Source organism: Heteronotia binoei, unplaced genomic scaffold, assembly GCF_032191835.1.
Source record: "Heteronotia binoei isolate CCM8104 ecotype False Entrance Well unplaced genomic scaffold, APGP_CSIRO_Hbin_v1 ptg000122l, whole genome shotgun sequence".
NCBI classification, from domain to species: Eukaryota; Metazoa; Chordata; class Lepidosauria; order Squamata; family Gekkonidae; genus Heteronotia; species Heteronotia binoei.
In genome coordinates, this window is record NW_026799994.1 from 230,861 (window position 1) to 243,035 (window position 12,175).

The 12,175-nt window shown below is 43.7% G+C and overlaps 1 protein-coding gene across 4 annotated transcripts in view; it reads left to right on the forward strand.

The window, feature by feature from the left end:
* LOC132590524 (stAR-related lipid transfer protein 13-like) overlaps positions 1-12,175 on the forward strand; it is a 207,256-nt gene that overhangs the window by 168,048 nt on the left and 27,033 nt on the right. For all 4 annotated transcript variants that reach the window (XM_060263434.1, XM_060263437.1, XM_060263435.1 and 1 more), the window contains exons 6-7: positions 6,048-6,221; positions 11,070-11,229. In XM_060263434.1, coding sequence (XP_060119417.1) covers positions 6,048-6,221; positions 11,070-11,229 — 334 coding nt within the window. The remainder of the gene's footprint in view (positions 1-6,047; positions 6,222-11,069; positions 11,230-12,175) is intronic.

Sequence of the window (12,175 nt, forward strand, 5' to 3'; positions counted from 1 at the left end):
AAGTCAAGGTAAACAACATCTATCAGCTCTCTGGGTTGCCACCAATGCGCAGTCAGGGAGAGATACCCCTGGAACGCATGTTGGGAGCTCCAGATATCTGAGGTGAAATGAACAGTCCCCCCGGCAGCACGGGACAAATGCTCCTTCACCACAGATCTGGCCGCCCTGAAAACAGCTGGCACAATGATCCTGCTAATGGTGGTTCTCGCAGGAACTTTGTACCAGGGCGCCAGGTACTCGAGCAACCCTAGCACCCCAGGATTCTCGACCACTGAAAATGGAAGCCCATGGGCAATTGACCTGGCAAGGTTCCAGGCGATCACCCTCCTGCCATACCTGATTCCCCCTCTTGGCACACAGGTGCGTCCCCCACCAAACATCTCAGGCAGAGATGCCTGGCGTCCCTGTACTCCCACAGAACGCTCCTGGAGAGCGGAGGTAGTCGCGATGGGACAGACCTTCTGGCTGTGTGGTGTTAGCCGCTTGGGCACCACAGCACCACCCTGCTTCTCCCCCTTAAGAAGGACCCCTAGGTGGTGCTTACACAGGTGATTCCGCATTCCCCCCGGAGTCAGGTGGGCAGGGTCCCGCCCACGACTGATCCGGGCCCTGCACAGCTGGCACTGCGCATAGCGTGGATCCTCCATAAGTTGGAAATGCTTCCAGACTTCGGAGGTGAACGGATGCCCAAACTGACTGGCAGCTTGGGTGTCCGGAGCCACCTCCTTTGAGGTGCTCAGGGCAGACACATCATGTCTCGGGGTGGCAGGAGGGGCTAGCCGCCGGGGGGAAGTGGGCGGAGATGGAGGCACCTCATGTGTCTCCATCTCTTCCCCCTCCACCCCATGCGGCCTCCCCTCCTGACCATCCCTTGAAGGACTGCTGGTGCCCGAAGGAACCGAAGAAAGGGGCTGGTCCTCCTCAACCAGCTTCTCCTCCAGCTCCTGCACGACACTCTGCACCCTCCTTGGGGTGATCATTTTGGACAGAAAACTGTCCCCAAAGCTCATCTCCAAGGAGGGCTGCTCTTGCTGCCCCTCCTCTGGCTGCTGAGGCCGAGCAACATCAGCTGGAGGAGAGTCTGCCCGAGCAGCAGACCCCTGCTCAGTGCCAGCACCTAATGGCACCTCTGCTGGGGGCACCCTAGCAGCAGCCTCGATGAAGGGCCCAAGGCGGGCCTTCTTCTTCATCACACTCCGGCCAGAGGTCGGAGTGCTGGTAGGCGGCTGTGGAGTGGCCCCACGCACAGGTGGGGGGGAGACCTGGGTCCTCCACCCCTCTAGTCTTCTCCTTGGCCTTGCCCCCAGGGCCGCTCTTCTGCTGCCTGTGACTCATTTCACCCTTGGCCAGTCTTACACAACCTGAACTGAGAGTGGGTTTTTTTTACAAACCTAACTCACTACACTGTACCCTGAACTAATAGGTGCCCTGACTTCTTTTTAAAAACCCTCCCACCAAAACTTGTTTGTTTGTTTTTTTGGTCCCTAACCTGTCCCTCTTTGTGTTGGGGTAGTAGTAGTCTGGTAAAGTTTAGGAGACTAGGTGATCCTGCCTCTACCTTGCTACAGTTTTTAAAAGGCTACCTTGAGATGAAGGCAATCCTTGTTATATCCTCCTAGTTAAACTTCTCCTAACTAGATCCTGGGACAAACCTGATTTCCTTGCAAACTAGAAATCAGGTGCCCCCTATAACTTGAGAGAAGCTGTGGTTTACCCTATGGAAATCTAAGGATGCACCAGCTTTCAGTGGCTGAAAGCAAGATGCACTGCAATCCTAGTCTCTTTAAAAGGGAGCCTGATGTGGCCTAGTAGTCATGCTGCCTTTTATGAGAAACCTAAAATCTTTTTAAATCACCCCTATCTGGCCTACTTGAATTTTGAAAGGAGATAAAGCCCTAAACTGGATTTTTTTTTTTAATTTCAAAAAACACAATCCCTAAAAACACCCTTATTAGTGGGGCAGCCTATTTAGTGGCCCTAGCCAATCTGAAAGCACACTCAGACTCCAAAAATAACTCTATAAAAACATGAAAGTGACCCAGCCCACACACACCCTCACCAACCCCCACACCAACCAGAGGTAATTTAAAAAAACCAAAACGTGACAGAAAGAAACTTAACTTTTAACCCACCCACCCAAAAAACCCAGCACAATCAGAAAATGCCAAGCAACTCAACTATTAAAAAAGTGGCCTTTTCACCAATAAGAAACCTCAGGCCAAATCAGTCAACAACACCCCCCCCCCCCGAACCAGAACCAGGAAAAGGGACAACAGGAGAAGGCCAAGAAACTTAACTGTTAAAAAAGTGGCCTTTTCACCAATAAGAAACCTCAGGCCAAATCAGTCAACAACACCCCCCCCCTAAAACCAGAACCAGGAAAAGGGGGACAACAGGACAGGCGGATACAAAACATGCAGCAATAGAGAATAGATCCAAACAGAAGGCCAACACAAACTCAACTGTTAAAAAAGTGGCCTTTTAAACAATAAAAATTAGGCCAAACAGCACCCCCCCCCCCAAGAACCAGAAGTGAAAAGGAAAAACAGCAGCACAACACAGCAGCAACAAATCAAACATAGAATCCTTTTAAAATAGTAAAAAACTTAACTTTTAACAATACAGGAACTTTACCAACCCCTCCCCCCCCCAAAAAAAAACCCCCTTCACCCTAACCCCAAGAAATCCAAGCCACCCAAATCAGGAAAAGTAAAACGACACTGCACTTTTAAAAGTCGTCTCACTAAAGTAAGATATGGGCAAATTGGCAAAAAAACCCCCCACCCCAGGCCCCCTCCCCCAGCAGAACCCCCTAACCCCAAATAAGCTACCCACCACCCAAATCTGGATAAGTAAAGGGACTCTGAGTCTTAAAAAGTCCTTTTACCAACTAAAATAAAAACAAGAACCCCAAGACTGTCTTACCTTAGACGTCTTCTATACTCCAGGCAAGTCTGGTAAGGCTGAGAGAGAGCAGCAGCAGCTGAGGCCAAGGGCCAGCACAGCACAATCTCTCTCTCACACCAACACAGCAGCAATGGAGGAGTCCAGCCAGGCAGACTCCTTAAAAAGGTTCTCTGGCCCTACAGAGAGCAGTTTCAAAAAATAGCACTGCTTTGTGATTGGCCAGACAACAGTGCTTACTTGGATACCCAAGTAAGCAAAAGATCAAAAGAACAACAATGTTGCTGATGGCTGGGGGATCCGCTACACAACAGCCCTGCAAAGCATGCATTTGCAATGCATTTTGCAAATGCATGCTTTGGATTGGCTGCTGGGGCTCCTCTTCCCCTCCCCCCCCCCGATCCCAGGGAGGCTATGGGAGAGGCGGGAAAAGGCTACCAAAGGCGGGAAAGGAGGCAAGCAGCTCCCCTGAGGCTGCAGAAGCCCCTTTCCCGCCTTTTCCATTGACTTCCGTATACTTTCGAATATTTATACGGAAGTATACGGCGAGCCATACTCAGCTCCCGCATAATGGGCCTCAATTGGAATCGGCTGCATGCGATTCCGTATACAGCTGAACCAAATGCACACCCCTGGTTCCCAACCTTTTTGAACCTGTAGACACCTTCAGAAATCTGGCAGTGTGGTGGGTGCAACAACAAAATGGCTGCCATAGGAAACCAACCACACAATGTCAGGGGGTGAGACTATGCGTAACTCAAATAATGTATAACTCTAATAGTAGCACTTCAACATTAAGCTATGCTTAACAGGATGCTGTTTAGAATAAAGTTATTGTTTTAAAGTTTTTTCTTGCAAATACACAGCTTATCTGCAGTCACACAGTGAAGATATTATCTTTTGAAATCTCTTCCTTCCTCCTAAAAACTGATGGGATTCCCCATTTACATCGATAGATGTTTTGCTGAGTTTTCAATGTTGGGAAATTACCTTATGAATGTTATGTACATGATGTGAAAATTCAATAAAAACATCTATGTAGACCAGAGGTCCCCAACATAGTGCTTATGGGGCCATGCCTCCTGCTGACACTTTCTGGGCAGCTGCCAAGTGTTTTTAGAAAATGGGTGGGGCCAAGAAGGGCTTTTTCCATCAGAGCTTCTGATTGGCTACTGGAGGTTTGATTGGCTGTGCAGATATCTAATAAGTTGCTTTGGCAACAGCTGCCACCACAACACTAATATCTTCACGAGGACATATTCAAGATTACTTTGCAAAAAAAAGCATGTAATTCCAGAGCATTTGTTTTAGTTACCCTTTTTCAATTGTCCTTGCTTCAATTGCCCTTCTTAACAATAATTACGTGGCCTAAACCAAGAAAGATGGTTTGCACCCTCTGCCTTCTTAGTCCATGTACTAGCCACGTATTTCACAGATTCTCCCCAATCTACATTTGTTTATTATTTATTTATTTACAAAATTTGTATGATGCCTTTCTGCCCTTATAAGGTATATACATACCTTGACCTGTTATTGTACACCAAATTAGTGTGATAGCTGGATACTTTAATTTACATGGAGATTTCTTGGTGGGCTAGTGCTCTGAAAGACCACCACTGCTTCTTCTGACCTCTCAAAGGAGAAGGCAAGAAGCTGTAAACTTCCTAAGCTCTTGCCTTCCCCAGCCCCTTGTGACTTTTCTTCAGCTGTCATTGGGTGCTGCTGTTTTACTGTATTGGTAGCTGAATGGAGCTCCCAGGAAAAGACAAAGATGTTGTCATATTTGCATCTATGTGTGGGAATGGGTTTCTGGGTGTAAACAGGAACTGTTAATTTTTTTTTGTTGGAATGTGGCTAGGAATGTGACAATCAACAGATGATCCTTGATTGCTGGTGAGAAAAGGCTACCTAGTTGTGGGAATGGCTCACTGATTAAAGTGTCAGGATTGGGAAAGGAGGAACCAGGCATTGGGGGTTTGCTGTGATAAGGAGAAATCTCTTCTTTCCCTTGGGCTCCATAATGCAGAAGAATACCTCTTGTTTTTAGATGGGGGAGAAACCAGCAGCCTGGAGAAGCTCTACAGCCACCTCTCAAAATAGCAAGTCAGATGTGTGCTTAGCTGCTAGGAACCATTTTGTTTGGCCCTACTCCACCTTGGTTTACTATACACTTCCAAACCCCACTCTGGTCCACTCCTGAACCAGGCACAGCTGGCATTTGTATTGTTAGAGAATTAGGGGTGAAGGATTATATGGGACGTTTCCCAGTTTGCTCTTTGCAAGGGTACATAGGGGGCCTTACAGCTTCCATGGGGGTCCAGAAACACTAAGCCTTCCCTGATTTTCAGTGCAGTCTGGGAACCATTGTTCACTTAAGTATTTTACAGATTAGTACCAAACAATATAATTGGAGCTGAGTCAATGTTTTAATTTGATTGATTAATATGAACAAACTAATTGGTGAAAATGTTAATTTTTCTTGCAACTGTTTTACCTACCTATGAAAATTTGTGGAAACAATGCCAGGAAATTTCAAAATGTCAAGAGGATAATTAAGTAAGATTTATAGTGTTCTAGCACCAGAACTTTGCATGATTTTGTGTCCTTTGACCTTCTGGGTTGCAATCTTCAACCTGAACAGGAACACATGGACCTTTGTGAGGGGTCCCCTCTCCCCATTTGTTAACTTCTTACTCTGCCCCTATTAATATCCCCACATACAGCTAAGACATTGCTGGGACTTGGTTGCATATGCTGCCAAAGTTCATGTCAGTACACTGAAGTTATGGATCATGCCTTAAACTGGGATTCTGCATTTCCTTACAGGTGCCATAAATGCTAATTAGATTTATTTGAGTAAAGTCTGATAGTAGTTTTGTACTTGATTTGTTATAGCTATAGCTGTAACATTTTTCAGAAATAAGAGTTTTCATATGAGTTCTTGTTATTATATTACTTAAATGTTGATAGCAGACACTCAGGCTTTATACCATAGTGGAAGAAAATGTTGTATGCCTGCAAGTGTAAAATGCATCAGGACCCATTCACCCCAAATATAGAGACAGTCTGCAAACTCTACCAGGTATCATACCGATTGCCACGATCAAGCTTACTATGCAGCTTTGTTTTATTTTTGTCTAAAGGCGATTACGTTGGCATAGTTTCCAGATCTCTCATCAGCTGAGCCATACCATAGGATCGCTGCAGATCAGCAATCAGTCAGCTTCTCAATTAAATCTGCTACAAAAATTCTCCTTGCTTCGCCTTACTGCCATCATGGAAAAATACTCCATGTCAAACAAGCACGGCTGGACATGGTGAGTACTGTACATAGTACGTGGGAGAGACTAACAAATAGCAAAGTGTTACTTTTGAATTTTTACTAACATAACATCTTCCAACTGAGTATCTTTCAGCAGTCGTTGACCTCTAAAGAGACCATGTGAGACTGCCAAAAATTATAACTCTAATTTTACAGCCAAAGACAACTGAATCACAGTGATTACTCTTAAAGTCTCTGTTCACAATGCGGAGTGACATAATTCAGGAGAACAGACACTGTGCAGTGCCAGGAGATTCCCTGGTCTGCAGTAGTAGTAAAGATCTGTACCTAAAAAAGACATAAGAAGTAAATGCAAGTATGATTTCAAACCAGCTTTTCTTTAATTTTGTACTATGATTCACTGGTAAAAAAAAATGCCTAAAAGTTGGTGTTAGGTATTAACAATCTAGAAAAGTTCTTAACAATTAGCAAGTTCTTATTGAAATTTTGGATGTCCTCAGCCAGAGCATGGAACTCTCTGTGTGGAATTCTCTGGTGGAACTCTGCCAAACAACAACCATTGTTCCTCAGGGCATGCAAGGCAGAGATGCTCCACCAGGCAATTGGTTGAGAACAACAATGATTCCCCATCTGGCCAGCACTCTTGTTCTTCCTGCCCCCCCCCCCAGTGGCAGTGGCAGTGGCATATTCTGGCAGTATCATTGCCACCTTAGTGTTCATAGGTTGTTACTGCTGTATAATGTATTATGGAATTTAAATATGATTTTATTATGGAAATGTTTTATATGGATATACACCCTGAGCCCTGTTCCACAGGGGAGGGTGGTTTAAAAATCTAATAAATAGATAAATGCACATTATGCTGTGTGAAAAAAAATAGCCATCCAGTTCAATGAAGAGAAAGATCAGGGGGGGAAAGGAAACACTAAAAACAGGAGCAAGGAGTAATGGTAGCCGTAGTGCTTATAGTGCCAGAAGAGATTGCATAGGTTCTAGCCTCTGTACCAAAAAAAGACAGAGGTTCTATACTCAGTCCACCAGTATACCCAATACAGATTTGGGTATACTGGTGGACTGAGTGCTAAACTCCATTTGACCTTCTCACACTTTCTCAGTGCCTGTAGTGTACGCAAACCCTTCTGGTCCTCATCTAAAGGGACCGTTCGGATTTAGTGGGGAATAATGGAAATTCACTGCAAGGTTCAAAGGGGCCACTATTATAAGTATTTCAAGTTCAATTGCAAGCAAGCAGTGAGTATTAAAAGCATTTGTTGTGCAGACTTTTCTAGTATATGACCTATCAGGGCTTTTTTTGTAGAAAAAACCCAGCAGGAACTCATTTGCATATCAGGCCACACCCCCTGATGCCAAGCTAGCCGGAACTGCGTTTCTGTGTGTCCTGCTCAAAAAAAGCCCTGTGACCTATGATCAAGCAATGATCAACACAGACCAAAGTGTAGCAGCTTTCTAAAAGCCAAGAAGTCTTTAAAATTTTTTGGTATGCATGCCTAGAATAGCGACCGATTTTAAAAGTTTATGACAGTGGTCACTTTGTGTGTAGAACTAGTGTGCTGGCCACAGATATAGGTCTTGTTGATAAATGGGGTCTGAGACCCAAAGACCTGTCTAAATAGTACACCTGCTTGCCCCACCTGTTCTCCTTCACGTAAAAGTCACAGTGGAACCTAGAAATTCCCACTGGATGCATGTCTGTATCCTTCAAGCTGATCATTTGTCAAGTGATAGTTCATCTTCCACTCCTTAGCAACTCCCTATCACTACCATTACCTGAAGTTGTCCTAGGTAAACATCTTCCACTCACCATGCCGCTTATTTAGGTCATTATTTATTTATTTACTTCATTTACACCCCACCAAAGTGGCTTACATCATTCTCCTCACCTCCATTTTATCCTCACAACAATAGACCACTGAGGTAGATCAGACTGAGAAAGTGTGACTGGCACAAGGTCACCCTGCTAGCTTCCATGGCAGAGTGGGGATTTGTGCCTCCCAGTGCCTAACCTAACACTCTAACCCAGGGGTGTCAAACATGCAGCCCAGGGGCCGAATCAGGCCTCTAGAGGGCTCATATTAGGCTCCCAAGCAACTGGCTGTCATCTGCTTCCTTCTTCTTCTTTCTTGCTTCCTTCTGCATCACAGCTTGCTTTGCCAGGCTTGCTCAATCACATAGGAGCTACAGAGAAAAGCCTCTATTTTCTCCACTGGCTGAGGCTCCTCGTGGGAGAGGGATAGTTTGCTTCAAAGGAAGCTCTGACTCCTTCCCTCCCTCTCTAGGAGATGAGGAGGGGGAGAAGCATCAGACGATAGAAGAAAGAGAGGCTTGGCTCAGTAGCTTTGCTGTGCAATTGAGAGAAAGTTTATATATCTGCTAACTGGAATTACATTGTATGACACGCGTGGCTTGGCCCGGCATGGTCTCATTTATGTCAGTCCAGCCTTCATAACAAATGAGTTCAACACCCCTGCTCTAACTACTAAACCACACCATAATGGGTTCTCCGTTTCATACAACCTACGTTCTCTTGTGCTTCAGTTCTACATAAATCATATTTCTTACAATGGTGCAACTGTACTTCTTTCTTTCCCCACAGTTATTTGCTAAAGAAATTAAAACCACTACATTAGAGAAAAAACATAATCCATCCTCTGAGCTTCATCCTGAAATGAATTTGGCATGGAACGTTTTCTTGCTGTGATATTGTAAATGAATGGTAATGATAAATCATGCAGTTTGAGATTACAGACAAAATAATGAGCCATACTGAGGAAACTAACTCCATGTGCTTTCAAAGTTTAATCTTCTGCCATTATTTATTGTGCTTCGAATTGTCAAGTGTTTTTTTAAAGGAAAATGTATTGTACTGAGCTAGTGCAAAGTTGTGCTGCAGAGAATGCTCTCTTGTAGAACAAATTATTAGTATACGACTGGTTGCCAGTGGCAATATATTGGTGACATAAAATTGTGCACAACATAAAGCCTCCTATATCCTGCCTTAGGAACAAGGAACATCTGCTAATGGCTAACCCTTTCCTTTCCCCACTTGTCTTCTGCATCAAACCCACTCCCTATCTTGGTTTATCCCTCATGACCCATCAAGCCAAATGCAGTCTACTAGCCATGTAGGACAGTTGCTAGGAGACCTGAGCAGGTTATTGCCACCTTCACTTGCATGGGCTTTCTGGAGAAAACTGCTTGAGCACTATGGGAAACAGGATTCTGGAGTAGACAGGTCTTTGGGCCTTATAGCCTACCAGGGCCTTGATAAATATACTGTTCTTGCTTCCTGACTTGGACTGAAGAAACAGGGAGACTACTTATTTATTTATTTATGATTTGTATCCCGCCCTTCCCACAAGTGGCTAGCTAGGGGTCTGAATTCATTGGTACATCATAGGCTCAGGCCTAATATACTGAGGGCTCTGAGCAAGAACTGTCTAACCTCTTTAGTAGGTTTGAGTCCAGTAGCACCTTAGAGATCAACAAGAGTTTCAGGAGATATCAATTTCTACCCTATTGTGTCTGACCAAGGGAGTTTTGACCCTCAAGAGCTCATATCCTGAAACTCTTGCTGGTCTCTGAGTTGTTACTGGACTCAGATCTATTTGTTCTACTGCAGACCAATATGGCTGCCCTCTGAAACTGTTCCTAGAACCTGTTGCTAAATGACTCCCACACCATCTTACATCTAATTGCTTGTACATGAATCCTGTTGAAGTCAATGTATCTGTGAACAACTGTTGTAGGGATGCACATTTATTACATTGGCCCACAATTGGAGGAGCCAGACAATTAAATTTGTATGCCTAACCCTAGCAGAACTATTGATTTGTGTGTGTTTTACCCCCGAACATCCATCTTTCTGTTTGTAACTTTCAGAAGTGAAGTGTAGAATCAACTGGTGCTGTTCAAAGGAAAAAATTCAGATTCTCCTCTGGGCATGTTCAGGATCTTAAACATTTTGAATTAATCTTTCTGGATTATGGCATATAGTATTTTTTTTAAATGAAGACTCATAACACTTTGCAGAAACTGGTGCATGGGAGGGGGAGATGTCAGATATTAAGGAACTGCTTTGATGCTGCTGCAGGTTGTGGCTTCAGGAATGGTCCAGACCTGAACTGCTTTCCATGTGAAAGAATGGAAGGGCATATGATGTTCTTTCATTGATTGACAGCAGTAATACAGCCTGAGCCTTCTCATTGCCCACTTGCAGAGTTCTTGAAGGAACAATTAAATATATAAGTGAATTGATGGATTAATCTCATTCTTCTGAGTGCTGTAGCAGGTATAACTTATCTAAGCTCTTGGCTCTTAGTCCAGCTGCAAGGAACTAATGCAGGGTCTGGGTCAGGTGCTTCAGATGGGTCTACTTGCCCATCGTTAGAAGTGCCCCAGCACTCTAACTTCTTTTTAAAACCCTGTTGGAAACTAAAGTAAACAAACCATTTTCTGTAAGAAGTGTGTGTCACTGAATAGGGCCACAAAAGTAAAATGCCCAAAGGGGAAAAGGAGAGGATGCCAACAAGACAGAAATGTGGGGCTTTGTGGTAAAAAATTTCAACTAGAGCTACATGTAAACTAACCCTAATAAAAAGAGTTATTTTCTCTCCCCCTCCCCTCCCCACTATTTCTTTTTGTTGTTGTTGTTTTCTCCTGTGGAATCTCTCATTCATGAAACAGGTTGTCATGGGCTATTGAGTGTGGCAATTATAATGTTTTTGTGAAAATGTGTGGCAACACATGAGTTATGTAGTTTGGCATTCGCTACATATTTACCTGGCATTTACTTGTGTTATTTTCTATGGAAAGAGAATGATTTTACATATACATATTATTAGCATGCTTGTACACATTTCAGGTCTGTGCCAAAATTCATGAAGAGAATGAAAGGTCCAGACTACAAGGATAAGAATGTTTTCGGTGTGCCTTTAATAGTCCACGTTCAAAGAACAGGGCAACCCCTTCCACAAAGCATACAGCAAGCCTTACGTTATTTACGTAACCAGTGCTTGGATCAGGTAGGTGTTGGTTTTTTTCATCTCTGCAAGTTTAAAGCTGTGCAAAACCTTCAGTGCAGTTTTATTCCTAGCTCAGATTCCAAGTGATGGGTTTTTATGGCTTTGAATTTTATTGTTTTGTTTTTGCTTCTGTTTGGCAGTGACTAGTATAGCCGCAGCACATAAAATATAACACACACATTGGAAAGCCTTTCTTTATAAGCACTCTATTTTGCCAACTCATGATGCTGCAGAAGTTTATCATTGTCAAACGCTGAGTAAAGAACTGTTATAACAGCACTGCACAGTGACTAGCACAGCTCCTGCTGCTCAGATGCCCTGACAGTTTTAGGGATGTAAAATTTAGTACCTGATAAGCCTATTGCCTTTCTTCATGGTCTCTGCACAGTCCCACATAAGTCACTGTTTAGGCATCTTACTTGCAAAATGCTTTGTGATGTTTACTATGTATGCCATCACAACAACTCTGTGAACGATGGTACCATTATCCCTATTTTACAGATAAAAGGTCAGGCAATATAGTGAGTCCATGGCAAAGATAACACTCAAACCCATGTCCAGGGATACAGCTTTTAGTTTGTCCCATAGAAAGAGACTGATAACTGTTTGGATCCATTTTCACTAGAACTGAGAAATATTGACCCTGAGCCAATGATGCTTGTGTTTAAATACTCTGTGCAGACTGGTCCTTTTTTAATCTTTCATAATATACAAGCATTCCTCCCTTCCATCACATTTTAAAGAGAGTAAAAATATCCTGCTGAAATGTCAGTCTGGCACAATCAAAGCATTCACAGATAAGTGCATCCAAATTCGTGCTTGGGGGGGGGGCACATGTGTTCATCCCTGCACAAAGATATGGTTAAGAAGTCTATATAACATGTTGTATCAATTTTCATAGGTGCAACACACTGAGAACACATGCCCTACATATTGAGAATCTAGA